Raw genomic sequence first — 18,419 nt, 5'->3', positions numbered from 1 at the left:
ACCCATCCCATCCGCATAGACCTGCTCAGGGCATTTTAAACACACACGTACACCCCACCTGGGCTTTGAAACTAGAAGTGGCTAGGTGGAGTATGGGGGTGGGGGGAGATCCACAATGAAGAATCAGAGAACATGAGAGAGGATTATGTCCTTATCTACTGATGCTCTCTTCTGAGTGTCTCACACCTCACCCCATTTTCCTGTTATTATGGAAAATCTAGGACGTGGGTCGTTTTTGCTGGCATGACATTTTGTTTGGCCAACAGGACAAGTGAGTCGGATGCTGATCCATTTAAATCAATATCAACACATCTCTTAGAACTATGTCTTTCATAATACTGATAGTTCTTGATGTTGTTTATTTTCAAGCTGTGTTGGCCATTGGGAGTTTTCCTGTGCCTGGAAATATGCCAAGTTATCAGTTATGATGAAAAGGGAACATGAGAGATTGCTCTTCTTTCTAACTGGTGTATTAAATTGTAAATGACATTGTGTGTAAGAAAAAATATTCTCTCCAAACCCCTCAAAAAGTCCTTTATGGAGCCTTATGAAATAATTAACTGGTGAAAAGATGGGAAGTTAATTGATTCTCATCTCATTAACATTCATACAGTTAATGAATTTGTAAATTTTGCTAAACATCCACCACAAAATTTAACATGGGGGAATATTCTAGTATTGAGGCAGCATTTTGGCAGCAGAGCAGTAGACTCGTCTCCACCTAGCCAAACATTTCAATTTAATGTTCCTAAGCAAAATTAACTGTTTGTTTTTCAAGACACCTTTTCTGATTGATTTTGACAGCAGAACAAGGCACTGTGGCACTAATTAAACATCTGGGATTATTAACTGAAAATTAATCGTCATGCTCAGACTCTTCATTGGTTGAATGCCTATTCTCAAGAGACCTCAAAGAGATCTCAGAGGACGTTCCAAGGATTAGAAGTCCCAGACTCTGAAGGCAAGTGATTTGGCCCAACCGTCGCAACACAATCCCTGAAAACAAGGACCATGGAGTTAAACAAAGCCTAGTTGCTTGGGAAAATAAAAATAGCTCCGTTCTCAAGATCAGCTGCTTGGTTTTGAAATCCCCTACATGCACACTCACACGCATAATAAAAACCACTTGCGCATTCAGATTTTCTTATTAACAATCCCATAAAACCTGGGCAGGGGATTGGACTACTAGAAGGTCTGTACGGCCCCTTCCAACTCTGTGATTCTGTGAATTATTAATCAGTGCATTTTCCGGCAACAGTCCTGTGAGGTAGGTTAGGTTGCGAGAAACCAGCAGGTAAATACAGAACATGCTTTCAACTGCTAAGCCTTAGGGCACCTCATTTAGCCACAAGTCCCAATTATTTCCAAATAAATATGCCCGGTAAGGTATGAACTCTCATAGATTCCTATTTAGCCAGTGTTCTGCCTACTGTACCAAGCTTCCAAGCAGTACTTTAGGAGCAATTGTGTGTGTTATGTGCCAAGTTGCTTCTGATTTATGGCAATCCTAGGAATTAATGACCTCCAAAATACCCTATCATTAACAGCCTTACTCAGATCTTGCAAATTGGAGGGTGTGGCTTCCTTTATTGAGTCAAGCCATCTTATTTTGGGTCTTCCTCTTTCCCTAATGCCTTCTTCCTTTCCTAACATTACTGTCCTAACAGTCCTAACTATGTGATCAAAGTACAATAGCCTCAGTTCTCTCATTTTAGTTTCTAAGGAGAATTCAGGCTTGATTAGATCTAGAACCCACTTATTTGTCTTTTTAGCTGTCTATGGCATCTGTAAAACTCTCATCCAGCACTACATTTCAAAAGAATCCATTTCTGTCAGCTTGCTTACTGTCCTACTCTCACAACTACACAAAGGTGGAATACCATAGTGTGGATTATCTTGATCTTGGACTCCAGCGACACTTGCATATCCTTGAGGATCATTTCTAGTCCCTTCATGGCTGCCCTCCCAAGCCTCAATCTCCTTCTGATTTCTGGTTGCAGTCTCCCCTTTAGCTGCTGACAGGTGCAAGGGCACATAATTAACTTTCTGAATTAATTTTGTAATTATTTTTTTTAAAAAATAATGAACTAGGAATGTAGTCTGGTTGCCATAGGTTCCTGTGGGTCTGCAAGCAAAGCAGCTTAGGAGTCTTTGGTTTTCAAAAGTTATCCAAAGCTTGACAGTAGAACTTTTAATTTTTTTTAATTTTTGAAGTTTTTTAACAATACTACAGTAAATATATCATCAAAACAGTGCAGATAGAATAATTTTCATTAACAACTGTACAGCGAAAGAGGGAAAAAAGTTATACAAAGATGCTAAAAACGTAATGTATCACAATAACTTTGAAGTGATCAGGAACCAAATTTGATGTTCCATAAATTCCAGAAAAGATGACCATTTCTCAAAAAAAAAAATCTGAATGGAGGTTCTGGTTTTCAGCAAGTGAGATGCGAGAGTTGATCCAAAGTGAGATGTCCCCACAATTTGTTGAGCCAAGGCTGAATTGATAACAAAACTTTTTACTTCCAAAATTTTGCTATGATAGCAGCATTTCACACAAGTGAGATTAGATCCCTGCTGTATTGCTGGAATATCTGCCTCCGCCCATAAATCGTAGTGAAGATCATTGACCAACTGTGAGAAATCAGGAGCCAGTCCCACCAAAGACTCGAAAGGAGCCTCTTTGACTGCAGCCACGCCAGCAATGTGGGTTGGAAGAAGGGCTAATGTAATGCAGCTTGAGCAGGTTAGACATCATCTGTGCAGAACTCTTCTAAATAACGTTCTTATGTTAATAGCTTTTATTAGATACGTCTTGGGTGCAGCAGAACCTTTTTGATTTTCCGTCCTACCACGATTCCCTCCCATCCAGAATACAAAATCTCCCCCATGCCTCTTGTTGCCTGGTGGTTTTCCAAAAATTCCGCTCCAGAGCCGCTCTGCGGTGGAGAATAATTGATGCCCCCCTCGCTCTCCTCTCGCCCCGCCTGGCCATCAGTTTTGATCCCGCAGCTGCCTGTGCCGTCCTGGCTGGTCCTCCGCGCCTGATAGATGGAGAGCAACCCCGGGAGCTCCGCGATCAGCCTCGTGCAATCGCCCCGCCGCCCAATCGATGGCGGCATTGCCAAGGCGCGGGGTCAAAGACGGAACGTCAGAGAATGCAAGGGGCTTCGCACTGCACAAGGAAACGACGGTTTCTGGTCCAGGACCGACGTTTCCTGTTAGTTTTATGAATTGCAAAAAAAAAAAGGGGGGGGGAGATCTCCTCTGGGAGGCCACTTTGTTCTTCCCAGAGGTCTGCTGCAAGCCGATCATGCTCAAAGCCCTCCTCCCTCCCCGCTTGTTTGATGGTCCCCTCCCCCCTTTTCCTGAGCCGCAAGGAACAAAGGACGAGGGGGCTGAGAGGGGGCGAGGATCACTCCGGGATTGGCTTCTCTGGTCTGCTCGAGGCAGCGCTGTGCAAGGGGATTGAGCGCTGCTCGTTTCATCCCGCCGGCGGCGTTTCCAGGAGAGGTTGCCTGTCTCTGGGGGGCCTCTTTGCCTCCCGAGCCGAGACTGGGAGAGTTCGTCGGGGCCAGCCGAAAGGGAGGGACAAGGGAGGGACAAGATCACTCCCTTCTGCCCCCCCCCCCAATTTTTGCAAAATAAGACGCTGCGAACTCATTTCATGCAGTTATGACTTTTTCCATCCTGGAAAACACGTGTACATCCATAACATTCTCCCCTCCCCCCATTATGATCTAAGTAGGATTGCAGTTTCCTTTGGTTCTAAGAAAACGGATCGGGGCCCCTCGCAGCTTCACCCGTCGTCGCTGAGAACAGGATGGCAGAGGCCCTTTTTGTCTTTTGCTGAGCAGCTCTACCATCATGCGTGGGGAATGCGCCCTCCGCCCCCCTTCAGTTTATTTCCCAGCCTCCATTCTCTCCCCGGGAACAAAGTAGCAAAATGTGACGGAAAGTCATTTCAAGGGGGGGGGGGTAAACCTAGCTGTACAAATCCGAGGTTTTATAATCCGCATTAGTTCATTCGGATCACGGATTCCCTCTCGGGTCCGGATTGCCCCATCCCTAGAGCGCGGATAAGGATCTTCATTCCACCCATAGCGATTCATCGGGAAACATCCAGTCCGAACAAGCACCCGACTGGATGACGACGCGGCGTGATTAAGAGGGCCTTAAAGGGCTAGCACGAGGATCCGCGCCGGGCAGGCGGGGTCGAGTCTGCGCCTTGGAGCGGTCGCTGGCCGTGTGACAGGACGGCACGCTCGCCCCGGTCCGGTCCACGGGCACGCCAAAGCAGCTGAGGCGCAGGGAAGGGAGGGGGCGCCCGCATGGGAGCCTTGCAAATAAATCAACCCCTCCCGCCTCTGCTAGGCTCGAAGAACTCCTCCCGGATTGGAGTGGAACCGGCGCAACAAAAGGAGAGGTGCGGGAAAGGCAGCAAGTTTGTCAGGCGGCCAAGGCGGCGGGAAGAGGACGCCTTCGGTGGGGCAATCAGCCGACGTCTCTGCATGCGTTCCTGTTCGGAGAAAAGCTCCCTCTTGTTCGTCTGCGGGATCTAAGTGGACAGCAGGGCTACTACGGAACGGGGGAGGAGAGAGACGCAGGGCTGGCTGCGAGCTCCCCCTCTCTTCTTGTGTAATTCAGGCTGCGCTGGTGGAGGCCGACAGCGGCGGGAGGGAGCTCGAAGCAGCCACCGCCAGCCGAGGGAGTTTCTCTCCGGGGGGTTGGCACCAGGGAGCCGCACTAGCGAAGCCGCACAACTTCTTTGACCGGGGGCGAAAAAGCCCAGCCCTGCCGCCCGGCGCCGGGGGATTCCGCGCTTGGAGTTCGGCTCGCGCAACCCCAAGAGGAGGAGGCGGAGGGGGAGGAGACCCGCTTATCGCTCTCTCGCCATCTACGCGCACAAAAGGCGCGTTTGGATAGGATTACTGGCAACTCGGCGCACCACAGCGACGTTGGAGGCGCGCGCGCGAGCCGGCGAGAAAGCGACGGAGAATCGGCCCGCTTGGCATCGGATCGGAATCCGAATCGGAACCTTTGAACAGCTGCCGCCGGTTCTTCGGAGGAGGGGAAGCCGAAGAAAGGAGGGCGGCTGGGAAGGAGAGCCCCGCGGCGTGGCGGCCCGTCGCTTTCCCTCCCCCAGCCCGGCGTGCCTTTTCCTCTCTGGCAGGGAGGAGGCGGCGCGGCGCCCAGCTGCTGCCTTTCCCCGCGATCCTACCTTTGTTTTCCGCCTTGCCCTGAATTACCGCGCCCGCCCCTCCTCGCTCGTCTCCCCGGGGCCGGCGGGGGACAGGTAAAGGGCAGCCGCCGCGGCCGCTGCTCCCGGGGAGCGCCCGTCCTCCTCGGCCTCCGCCCGCGCGCTCCGGCGCCGGTGTACTTTGCTCGGCCGCCGCCGCCGCTCCTCCTCCTCTTGAGGAAGTTTCCTCCCCCTCTCCTTCTCCCCCTCCTTCCCCATTTTTCGCCGCCCGCCTCGGCCGCCCAACTCCTCCCGGGAGGGGCAAGGGCTCCCGCCTCCCCCTCCCTCCGTCCCTCCCTCCCCGCGGGGCTTCCGCAGCGAGACGGGGCTGGGCAGAGACCCCCCGCGGCCCCCGCGCGAGGCCGAATGCCGGTGGCCGCCAACTCGCACCCCCGCGCGGCGCAGCTCCAGCTCCAGCAGCAGCCGCCCGACTGCCGCCCCTTGGCCGCCTCCGCCCGCCTGCGGGACCCTTCCAAGCCGGGGGCCGGCGGGGCCGAGGAGCGCCCGGAGCCCCAGCGCCACGGCCAGGCCGGCGGAGAGGCGGCCGTGGCGGGCGGCGGCGCAGGAGGCAGAGCGGCGGCGGCTCCTTCCGGCGCCCCTGCCTCGCCGCCCGCGCCCCGCCTGGCGTTCTCCTCGCCGCCCCCGCGGCCGCCCTCGCCGCCCCTCCAGCCCCCGCGGACCCGCTCCCGCTCCCGCTCCGGCTTCTTCAGCCTCCTGGCCATGAACGCCGGCGGCGCCCCCGCGGCCCCCGCCGCGCACTTCCAGCCGCCGCCGCCGCCCGCCCCGCCGCATCTCCACGGGCCGAGTCTGGCCGAGCTGGGCGCCCGCAGCCAGGGCAGAGGCAGCCCCGCCGGGCACGGGCACCCGCGAGCCCCACCGGGAGCCAGGGCGCCCGCGCCAGGTAAGGGGGGGGGAGCTCTGAGGGGGAGAAAGGGCGGGGCGGGGCGGGAGGGGGGCGGCCGTGTGTGGAAGGGGGCCGGGGGGGGGGCTTGAAGCAGGCTTGGCAGCCCCCACGGGAGTGCTTTGGAAAGGGGGCTGGGCAAAAGCAAGGGCGGGAGGGCTGGGCCGAAGGGGGGATTCCCACAACCTCCCCCCGCCCTCGTGTTTACCTGGGAAGTTTCAGCCCCCGCCGAGTCCAACGGGACGCCACTTCCTCGGCGTGGCGGAGGCGGGGGGTTGGCCACGGTTCAGCTGGTCTCTGCCAGGGACTGTTCTCCAAAGTTTGACAGGCTTCCTTAGAAATGAGCCCCGTTGTCTTCCGTTGGGTTATTTTTCCTTCTCTTAGGGAGGATGAGGTTAAGATTGGGGGGCCCCTATAGAAAGTTTCTTAGCCTTGCCAAAGAGCAGCAGCCATATAAGCTGTTTTGAAAAGGAAAAAAAAGTTGGTGATTCAAGGCGGTATCAAAAGGAAAGCATAAAAGATTGGCAGCGGGGGGGGGGGCTTTGGGGTGTGTGTGTGAACGGGTAGGCTGGAAAATGAAGTTTCCCCACAAAACTTGGTGCATTCTGCAATCCTCTTCCAGGACTTGTGTAGCCTTCCTTGCCAGCAGTGCTTGGCTTTCTGTTTGTGTTGGTGACACAGCATGAGGGGTGTGTGGATCGCCTTGCAGGTGGGGCGTTGGACTGCTGGCTGCTTTCCTTTGGGAAAGGGACAGGCTGTTGGGGAAAGGCTTTATGCCCTGGCAAGATTTTCTGTTCAGCACCCTGCCTCCTCCATGCTCTGTGTTTTGTGTACCTAGGAAAGGGGCCTGCTGGTTCTTCAGTATGGAACACGTGGAGTTAGTCATTGTGGATGTTTAGGGGGGGAAGTCTTGTCATCTGGAGTCGTGCTGGGATGCCTCTGGGATGAATTGCCATCATAAGGGCCCAACTGCACAAGGAAATCTGAAGGGCTACAATGAGTAATTGTGTTGGGGGCGGTGTGTGTGTGTGTGTGCGTGTGCGTGCGCGCAGAATCTGCAGCCAAACATTTTCCAAAGAGATGAAACTTTTTTGGGTGTCTTTTGAACAGACAATAATATGGCCACCAATCTTTGTGGTGCTGAGACACATGCAGAGAAAGTGCGTAAATGTAGGCTTCTTTTTGCGGTTGAAGAATATTAGATTTTTTGGAGACTTTCAAGTTCTGCTATCCACCATTTTTTAGTTTTAATTGTTTTAGGGTATGTCTCTTCTAAAATAGCTCATGTTGGATCTGCTTTTAATGTGACATTTGTAAACATTTAGGATTTTTAAAGCAATGAAGGCTTTAAGAATAACAACAAAGTGTAGTAGTGCACAATTTTGGGAATGTTTGTAATTGGCATGGTCTTGAAGTACAATTTTTGGACAAAACTGAGCATACAGTTTGAAATTTGTTTCATACAAGGGCTGCTGTGGCTTAAGCTTTCATGGAGGTCACATTGTCTTCCATGAAAGATCTTTATTCTTAATCCAGATGTGGGTGGGCTGGTTAGGATTAGTCAGTATTGTGGAAAAGGCTCTCTTCAAGTTCTAAAAGAGGCTTCATTGCACTGCGTTTTCCAGGAGTAAACCTTTTTTCCCCTGCCACCAGGTTCTTGGACTAAGAGTCAGTGAGTCTCATATCAAACCAAAGCCCTACATTAAAGTACTGTGTTGACTAGAACACTTTTGGGGGGCTTCTAGAGAAAATTAGTCTGTTGTAAATATAGAGGATGTTACCATTCAAAAGTAAATACCTTCTGCAATCATAGTTTAGTACCTATTTTCTTGAGTTAAAAACTGAGTTTGCTGTGAAAATATGGATCTACTTGTATGTCCTTAGAAATTCTTTACCATTTACTGGCTTTTTTTTCCTTTTTATTAAAAAGATGTGAATTTGCAGTTGTAGAGCTAGAATGAACCTGAATGTCGGCTAGCCCACTTTTATGTAGAGTCCTGTACATCAAGCGCACATCAGCTAATTTACTGCGTCCTAAACAAACGGCACGTGAGGATAATACATGTATGGCTTTCAGCGAGGCAAGCTTTTTTTGGTATGTCTAAACAGAATTGCCGGTGACTTGAGAGAGAGATTTCCTTTTTGAAATGGAGCCACTTTTCTTGAATTAGTTTTGTGTCAGGTGGTTGATTTCTGATATTAAAAGTATGGCTTGCAAAATAGTAAAAAGTTCAGTTGCACCTTGTAGCATAAGCTTTCGAGAACCGCAGCTCTCTTCGTCAGATGCATGGCTTGTTTTGTGATGTGAAAGGTTATTTACAATATTTTCCTGTGTGTGAGAGTTCCCCTCATTCAACCCTAACCTACGGCAGTCACACTTTAGAATAGAGATTCTTGAAATACCTAAATCTAAATAGAGTAACGTGGAAGAAGAAGAATGCGCCGTCGAGTTGCAACCCACTTGCGGTGCCCTCGATCCCCCAGGCATTCCAGGCAAGAGATGTGCAGAGGAGATGTGTCATTGCCTGCCTCTGTACAGTGTTGTTCCTTGGTGGCCTTCCGTCCAAATACAGTGGGAACAGCGCTTGGCTTCTCAGGCTATCCTAAACAGCAAGATATGTGACAGAATTTGGAAAGTGTGGACAAAATGCTGTTTAAATGGTTCCATATACACTACTTGCATTCTTGATGTTTAAACTAGCCATAGTTTTGAGGCATTGCCGGTAATACTGGTACAGTTTTCAGGCTGAGTGTGTTCGTCACCATGAAGAAATTTACACAAGCATGACGACAAGCCTATGCAAGTTTACTCACATGCAAATCCCAGTGAGTTAATTACTCCTGAGTAAATGTAGACAGGATTAGAACCTTAGTAGGCAAAGCGAATGAAACTTTTCAAACATTATACTCGTGTTTGTGTTGTTTTTCAAATAAATCCAGTAAGTTTCCAATTAACAATGCCCCATTATAATAATTCAATTGCAGATTTTTCTGTAATCTCAGTAAAATACAATGTGAATAAAATAATTATATTTATACTGTATTTTGCAATAATTTATTCCTACATTACGTAGGGAGTAAAGCCATCAGAAGTGCACCGATTCAGACTGGCCTTGGTAACCAGCGGTTATTTGCCGTTGCCTCTATGTCCTGAATCCTTTAGCAAGTCCAGCAGGCTTGAGAGGGGAAGGGGGCCAGCCTGGCCTTTCGTGCTGGGCTTTGAAGATGCTTGGAAGCAGTGAGAGTCTTCTTGTGACCGCTTCTGCATGTGCCAAATAACTTGAGAGAGGTGCCAAAGAACTCTTGTCTTGTCCAGCGCCTAATAAGGGACTCTTGAGAATTTTGATGCGTGGGGAGCTTGTAAGGCAAGGGGTCTTTTTTACTTGGAGTGGTCACATAAGGATTGGTAGTTGCTAGCATGAGATTTGTGGTCACTGCTGGGCCTCCCTTGAAACAAGTGATGTTCACCTCTTAATTTGTCCCTAGGCTGCGAATGGGTTTCTGTAATCCTTTGCGTTCAATCAGGGAATGTGCTGACCAAAGCAGACAGGGTCATGTAAAAGACTTTTTACTTCAAACCATGTGAGGGCTGCTAGTTTGATCAGTGTTTGGGGGCGAGGGTGTTACAGCCTCTCTCCCCCATTTTCATGTACTATATACCCTTTTCTAAATTGCCCCCCTAAACGGGCTGTTGGCTCCATGGGGAAATACATTTTGATACGTGTTTGTGGCCTGTGTTTATATCCCTCAGTAGGACAAATCATTGGGTGTGTGTGTGTGTTTTAACATACCCATTTCCCCCCATTTGTGTCTTCCCAGTCAAATTAGCACATTCATGCTGCTGTTTTGAAAACTAGAAAAAGATGCTGAGACCTGATCTTGGATCTCCTCCTGCCTCACATCTGTTTTGGTCTTGAGTGATGCTGCTTTGGAGAAAGAGGCTCCTATAATAGTTGTACAGAAGAGAAAGCATTAGTAATGTCATCTGATGCAGCTGAAATTCCCACATCTGTACAGCTGCGAAGAATAAAAGAGCCCCTTTTGTATCTGATAACATCCCCCTCCTCTCTTTCACCTCCTTTTCTTTTCGTTTTCTTGAGAATACTAAGACACGGGGAGGGGGGAGGGGGGGACAGAAGCACATACGTTCTCCTTTTGAATCGCTAGTGCCGTCTACTTTAATCTGCCCAAATGGTCAGGTGCAGTCTGGGAGCTTGTCTAATGGTACAGATGTAGCACGAGAACATCCATATAGAGGGTGAATAAAAATAGATGCATTTTAAAAAAATATATATATGTTTTTGTTTTTTTTACTTTTCTGTTAGAAGTTTCTGTTTTGAAAACAGTTTGTGAAACCTAAATGTAATACCATAACCATTCTGATGGCTACTCATTTTAATCGTTTTGGCTGAAATCATTACTCAAACTGCTTTTTATGTAAATGAGAAGTACTGACTTTTGAGATCAAACATCTTTGTTATGGATGTGGGCCTAAGAACTGGCAGATCATCACAGCAATAGGAGATGTAGGAGTGGGGGTCTCCTACAGCGTAAGAATTGTCCTGTGACTCCACTTGGATGAGTTTTAACTTACAGGGCATTTGTATATGTTCCGTTCTTGATTTTGACAGTTTACGTCCCCATTAACTAAACAAGAAGATTTATTCGTGGTCTCCTAGAAGAAAATTGTTCTGCCCAGTAACTACCAGCTCCTTTTTGGAAAGACACTTCTATCTTCGAAAAAAGTGATCTTGGTGGTCTGGCAAGTATAAAAAGACAACACTAATAGAAACCCACAAATGCCGCAATTCCCCCTTATCTAAACAAAAATAATGACTCAATGGAAAAGGCGTGCAGGCTATATGATCATAGGATCACTATACTCCTAGGCTTGTATGAAGGTAGTATATGGTTACACCATATTAATTATTTATAGCAACCAATTAGTATGCATGCTTTTGTGGAATATGTGTGGCTCAATGGCAGGGTGTGTGTTTTGCTTGCAGTGGGTTCTGAGTTCAGTCCCTGACAACTCTAGTTAGAAAAGGCCTCGGATAGCAGGTGGTGGAAAAGACATTTCTCTTCCTGAGGTCATGGAGGGAGGCATCGCTTATTCGACTCTATTTGATGGACTCATCGTTTAACTTGGTATGAACCAGTTTCATTCATTCGTATTTCTGCTTTACTATTTTCCACCTTGTTTCTTACATCTGCAGTCTGTGGACAAACACCGTTCTCTCCATCTCTCCTCATTCCATATTCTTCAGGTAGCTGTCCTCTCCCGCCTTTGTGTGTTTTACCCCTTGAAGCACTTGGCATAGTTATCTGCTCCAAAGTTTGCATGGCGTTTATTTTGTTCTCCCCACTTTTTAAAATGGGGAGAGAATGAGGGTGTTGTAGCTTTATGATTGACACGGTGATTGGCCAATCAATGATAAGCAAATCAGGTTTGTGCTGCAAACCAGAAGAACTGGTTTTCCTTGAACCCAGTCCAGGGAAGGAGAGTGCATGTGTGTCTAAAATGTAGGGTATGTTTCTGCAGCAGACTAACCATCAACGTGGCCTCTCTATGCACTTTGAAGAATCAGTTCATTAGACCACTTTTAAACTTTCATATTTCTTTAAAGTATAGTCCAGGCAATATCATCATGAGAGTATGGCGCAATAGGGAGCCACTGTGCTCGCTTTAGAACATTTTTGTATCACATCTCCAGCTTAAAACATAAGTTACATGTTGAACGTGGACCAGGGAGGCTAAGGTTCAAATCATGGCCAAATATATTCTGGTTATATCTGAGCAAATTACTGTAAGACTTCAAGAGGCTTTTTTAAAAAGGCTGCTGTATAAACATGTAAGTGGATAAACATGCTGGGTGTTAGGTGTTTTTTTTTTTTTTAAACCTGAAATCATGCCCAGAGCTGTGGAGGGAGGAAGAAGTCTGTGCTGCAGTCAGAGCCAGGTGCCTGTGTCAGAAAAGGAGAGAGGGCGGGGAGAAGTCAGCTCCGCTTGCAGCAGAAAAATCTGCACCTGCTCTTCACCCTGGGTGGCTGGGTTAGCAGGGGGACACTGGAATGGGAAATGGAATGGAGCAGCTGGCTTATCTTCCATACCAGGACCTTATCATAAGAGAGATGCTGAGGCATAACAAACATTTTATAGCCATATCTGTATTTTCAACGGGTAGGTAGAATAGCAAAGAGCATCCCTGCAGAATTTGCTACTTTTCATGCATTGTGGTCAGATAAGTGCTTGATAAATCGTGCCCCCCTACCGTGTGTGTGTCTTTTAAAACTTGCTGTAAGTCTGTTTGCCAGCTTGGCTCACCCCAGGGGTGCCTCCTACTTGAGTCCGTCCTCGGCCACACTTTTACGGAGACTGCTCCGGCATTACTCAGGGCACTTCCCAAGCAGATGTGAGGGGCCTCTATGCTGTCCATCTTCTGTTCAAAATTAAGGCTGTTCTTTTAGATAGATATTTTGGATATTTTGCAGTTAATTTCATAAGGAAAATGTTTTATTTTTTTACTTTATTTACATGGTTTATTCCCTGCCTTGCTCCCAAAGCTCCTCTCCTCACAACCCTGTGAGTTAGGCTAGGTGGAAAAGTGTGTGTTGTGTTCAAGGTCATCCATGAACTTCCATGGCAGAGCCGAGTCTCTTGGATCCTCTTCTGACACTTAAATCACTACCACGCAATGGCTCTCTTAAGGGAAAGTTGTATCGCTGTGTGTTTTGTCTGTGTTGTTGTTGTTGTTTTTTAAATTAACTGCAGCACAGCATTGGGGGGGGGGTTAAGCCACCTTGAATCATGTGGTCAGTGGGAATTGTGACATATTTTTATTTAAAAAAATCAGAGATGTTTGTATACAGTAGTGGATTAAGGATTAAGAACCACTGCTGTAAATGTACGTATGCTATTGAAAGACTTGGATTTACCAAAGCTTTAGCATCAAATAGTTTCCCAAAATCTCTCACCACACTGTCTTTCCAAACAACTGGTTCAGTTTTAATGTATTAAATTTGAAAGATCTGTGCCTCTTTTTTAATATATGAACTCCAGCATCTGAAAGTTATAAAGCATTTAAAATGCACTGAATAAAAAATTGCTGGGATACATAGCAGTCTTGACAGATGCTATGCGTTTTTAATTGTTGACGCTATCTTTATGCTGTTTAAAAGCATTTGTATAGTTTTGCTTTGTAACGGAAAAGCAGTCTTGCAGCTTTACAGCCGGTGACATTCTTAAATCTGATACTTCCAGTATTGTTTCAGGGAGGTAGCTGTGTGGAACAGCAAGATTCAAGTCCAGTAGCACCTTAAAGACCCACAACATTTTTAGAGTTTCTGACAGAGGGAGTTTGACTCTTGAACCCTGATATCCTAAAATGTTGTGGGTCTTTAAGGTGCTACTAGATTTAAATTTTACATCCAGTATTGTGAGGGCCTGATGTGCTGGCCAGAATCATGATGCTTGATGTAATAGTTAAGAGTGGCAGGACTCTAATTTGGAGAACCGGGTTTGATTCCCCACTCCTCCGCTCAAAGCCAGCTGGGTGTCCTTGGGTCAATCACAGCTCTCTCAGAGCTCTCTCAGCCCCACCCACCTCACAGGGTGATTGTTGTGAGGATAGTAACACACTTTGTAAACCCCTCTGAGTGGGTGTTAAGTTGTCCTGAAGGGTGGTATATCAATTGAATGCTATTATTAGTACTATTATTATTATTATTATTAAACTGAATGGTTTTTTTTTGTCATGATAAATTAAGTGCGTCAATGGCTCAACAATTTTAAAGAATTGCGATTGATTTTTGGTAGATGAAAACTGGATTCTTGGGGGAAGGCCACCAGTGTTTGGTGAGTGAGCTGTCCTTTCAAGGGTGTGTGAAAACGGTCCTGGTCTTAATTCATTAAATTAATTTAGTCTAACAAGAAGTCCTTAGTGCAAAACTTGTATAGCCGGGAGCTTACTGTATTTACTTGTGTGTATAAGTGGGCATAAATAAACATGGTATCTATTCTAAATAGCATTTCATTAGGAGCTTTTGATTTTTTAACCAAGAAATGATAATGCTCTTACCCAATGTGCATATGCACTGAAAAATTCAACGTCCCGGAAGCATGTATACAAAAATATTGGGATTTCATGCAGCTGCTGAAAACGTAATAGTAGAGAATATAATGGTAGACTGAGAAGAGCAGGGATCATGAAGCTCACCAACAGGCTGAGAGATATTAACTAACCCCAAATCTTGCTTCTCTCTTGTGAGAATGTAATTGAACTATACCATTATTTTATTTAAAAACCATTTATCCTGCCTGCCTGCCTGCCTGCCTCCAAGAAGGGATCCATATCCTCTGGGCCTCCTGGCAGGAAGTGTAAAATACAAATTTAATAAATAAATGGGTTATTGTGGAAACATATTCTTTAGAGTAGCTAATGAGTAGTAAGTTTTAAAAACATGTCCACCTACATGTGAGATTCTCATAGTGCCAGCTTACATGTATGTGTATATCACTTGATTAACATAGCCACATTACTTCTATGTTCATAAGTAGTATACCTGTTAATACCAGATTTTGGAGGGTAGGGGTGATGTTGCTTTCATACTTTGCCTATGGGCTTCGCTTACAAGTTGCCTGTCTACATGGCTCTTTGATCTCATTTAGCAGGGCTTTTCCTAAGTGTCCCTGTGTCACTTCGCACAGTACTTTTTAGTGGAGTCCAGTTGAAAATTCATTTTTCAGTGGTCAAGTGATGTATATCCATGTCTGAACACGCCCATATCTTGGCTAGTAACTTATGACTGCATTTCTAAGAACACATCCCTGAGAGTAAGTCCCCCTGAATAAAATGGGATTTTTTTCTCCATAGACCTGTTTAGGATTGCTTTCTGTCATTGAATTTCCTGCCCTCCAAGTTCTGGGTTAATTGTTTTATGGGGGGCGGTAAACTTAGTTGAATTTATCAAAGTTGGTAAAAAAAACCCCTAAAGTTCAGGGCGTTTTTTCAGCAGAAACGCGGTGGAACAGAGTTCCAGAACCTCTTGAAAATGGTCACATGGCTGGTGGCCCCGCCCCCTGATCTCCAGACAGAGGGCAGTTGAGATTGCCCTCTGGGCTGCTGGAGTGGCGTGGAGGGCAATCTAAACTCCCCTCTGCCTGGAGATCAGGGGGCGGGGCTACCGGCCATGTGACCATTTTCACTGAGGGAGATTTAAACTTTTAAAAACTCCCCCCTTGTTCCAGCTCACCCAAAGTGATGTCATTCCCCCTGGGAGCATTCATGCACTTTGCGCGTACACATGTGATACCAGGGGCACCCCCTCCCACCAAGAGTTGCCCCCTGTGCTGGCAACCCACTGAGTTCCACCACCTCTTTTCCTAGAAAAAAGCCCTGCTAAAGTTTGGTGATAGTGCTAGGCCTGTCATTTGCAGTACTGCCTTTTAAATACAAGCAAAACACTTGAGGATGAAGGATGGCAAACGTTTGAAATAATTCATAAGCTCACCTCATGTATTGCTAATCATGTTTCCAGTTTAGGGAGCACATTTCTGAAAATGAAAGCCTGTGTCTGAGACTTCAGGCATTCAACAGATGTAATATAAATTGCACTGTTAAACTAGCTGTGTCTGTGAATAATAAAATCTGCAGACAGAGGAGTATTTCGTAATTGAGGGGAAGCTCTATTTCTGTACAGGATATTATGAAATATTGGGGAGGGGGAGTTGTTCCTTTTACTCTGTGTATATTAGGATCCCCCCTCCCCCTGAAATATTGGCTTACATTGCTAAAGTTGCATCAGTGGCTTAGTCTAAGCAAGGACTCTGAAGTCTATTGCTCTTATTCATTTAAATGGGAATTTAGAATCCATTGGTGGTGGTGGAAAGTGCCATCAAGTCGTAGCCAACTTATAGCGACCCCTGTTGGGGTTTTCAAGGCAAGAGACATCCTTTGCCTGTTTCTGCCTAGTGATGCCGGTCGTCCTTGGTAGTCTCCCATCCGATTACTAACCAAGGCTAACCCTGCTTAGCGTCTGACATCAGACTGGATTGGGCTTGCCTGGGCTATCCAGGTCAGGGTTAGAACCCATTAGGTCTGCTGAATCAGCCCTAAATCAACAGGGGACACCAGTTTTCCCTTCATGATGTATTATTGCATTCTGAGGTGGAGAAGTTAGACCTTTTCATGGCAGAGTTCATCTGGATTTGCAATTTGATTGAGGTCTGCCTGTTGGTGGCCTCTAAAGGATCTACAAAGAAATTTTATTTCTGTCATTTATACCGCTTGTCTCATCTTAGGGTTTTTCAAAGCCAAAATGACAAGACACATCATGAGAAGACAAATTTCTCTGGAAAAGTCAATAATGCTAGGAAAAGTGGAAGGCAGCAGGAAGAGGAAGACCTAAAACGAGATGGCTTGACTCGATAAAAGATGCCACGTCCTCCAGTTTGCAGGATTTGAGCAAGTCTGTTAAAGAGAGGATGTTTTGGAGGTCTTTCTTTCATAGGGTCGCCATCGGTCGGAGGCGACTAGATGGCACATAAAACACAGACATTTATACCGCACTTTTTTGTCCAGTGGTTTAACATCTTTCTCCCCTTCTCCATTTTATCCTCACAACAACCTGGTAGGGAGGAGAGTGTGACTGGCCCAGGGTCACCACAGCAGGTGGGGGGAGGGTCTCCCAGATCCTAGTCTGACATGCTAACTGCTGTACCACCCTCGCTTTCAATATACATCTAACATGCTATTATACATAAAAAGAAAATGAAAAGGGTTGAACGTCTTATTATGTTCATAAGTGAAGGTGTTTTTGTTGTGAACTGTTAAGGCACACTGGGATATGAAAGCAATTGAAATGCACAGAACTTTAATTATAAATCTATTTAATTGAATATTTTGGCAGACATGCAACATGACGTTTAACGAGCAAGCATCTCTTCTGTGTGAGCATGAAAGGTAATGTGATAATTTTAAGTGTGTGTGTGTGTCTTTGAATGCTTGTTGGGTACAGATGAAGAGTCGGGGGGGGGGTGAAAGAGAGGGATGAGCGAGTGAGTTGATTGGTTGATGACTGAGAGTGTGGGCGGAGTGAACTGCAGTTTTTAGTTACTGAGCAGAGAGAGAACATTCAGTCTGGGCAAAGCAGGCAAGCTGTGCGCAACCGGAGAGTTAAAGTTTATAAAGCTCTGTGTGACTATGTAAAGAACTGAGAACTATCTTTGAAACCATCAAGCTTAAGTAATAGTGTGAAACCGATACTCTTGTAAAAATAAAAGTTTATTTTGGTTTTTTTCCATCCCAGAGTATATGTTATTCCTATATCCCATTCCTTTTCTCAGGGCCACATAGTCCCACAAAGGAGCCTGACGCTTGGGCACATTATTATAGGGGAGATTTAAATGAACTAATTTGGAATCCAATTCCTGGTGGCAGCAATCTACCCAGAGGGTGTAAGAAGAGGGTTAAAGGAAAAATCTAACTGAAAAATAACAGGTAGCTTTTCTAAGTTGGAATATGAAAGCTTGTTGTTGTTGTTTTCAGGCTACTGACATGCCACAAGCAGCATGACCTAATCAGTAGTAACAGGTTTTGTTGACTTTAATTTTGGCGGCCACATTTACAGATCTGAATTGGCCACCTATTTGTTTGTGGCCACTAGGTGCATAGTAAAACAGTAGCAAGGCAGCTAGAAATAGGTCTTTTACCTTTGTTTGTGTCTGCACGTTCTGCTCTTCTGAGGTTTAAGCAATGGGAAGCTTGATTTCCTCAGTTACCCTGCTTATGACCCATCTGCAACTGTCCTGTGACATACGGGGATCATCTGGGTGATCTGGTGAATTAACCAGTATTTCTTAAAAAATCATCTTTAGAGCTGGGAGTGCAAAACAGGATCCTAGTTTGCGCTTATTAAAAAAAATTCATAAAGCAGAGTTTAGTAATCATGGAAGATGGGCTAGTAATGCTAGCAAAATCAGTTATATGCTAGCTTAGAAGGGCTGAGGGTGAAACTGAAAAAGACAAAAAGAGGGGCAAAAAATATTAGTCAAAAAGAAAGAATTAAGAACCTAAGAAGGTTAAATAAATCCAAAATAAAGGTCCAACGTGGTCCTGCATTAACTAACTATTTTAATATCATTGTGTGTCTGGAGCTAGAGTGTAATAACTATGCTTGACCACTGAAGAAGGCCATTTGGCCAAAATGTGTTTGGTCAGGGTCATATGAGGTCTATGTTTGAGATTTCCATATTATTTTAATCTGAATTGAGGCTAT

The 18,419-nt window shown here is 46.2% G+C and overlaps 1 protein-coding gene across 2 annotated transcripts in view; it reads left to right on the top strand.

Annotated features, from left to right (window-relative positions):
- The first annotated feature begins 4,975 nt into the window (after nucleotides 1-4,975).
- RNF38 (ring finger protein 38) overlaps nucleotides 4,976-18,419 on the top strand; it is a 153,701-nt gene continuing 140,257 nt past the window's right edge. The window contains exon 1 of one of the 2 annotated variants that reach the window (XM_054986254.1): nucleotides 4,976-6,143. In XM_054986254.1, the coding sequence (XP_054842229.1) occupies nucleotides 5,609-6,143 (535 nt within the window). In that variant the 5' untranslated portion in view covers nucleotides 4,976-5,608. The remainder of the gene's footprint in view (nucleotides 6,144-18,419) is intronic. The other variant, XM_054986255.1, reaches the window with a different exon arrangement.

This window comes from Eublepharis macularius, chromosome 8 (genome assembly GCF_028583425.1).
Source record: "Eublepharis macularius isolate TG4126 chromosome 8, MPM_Emac_v1.0, whole genome shotgun sequence".
Taxonomy (NCBI): Eukaryota; Metazoa; Chordata; class Lepidosauria; order Squamata; family Eublepharidae; genus Eublepharis; species Eublepharis macularius.
The sequence above is the reverse complement of the archived record's forward strand: the minus strand, read 5'-3'. Positions and strand labels throughout refer to the sequence as shown.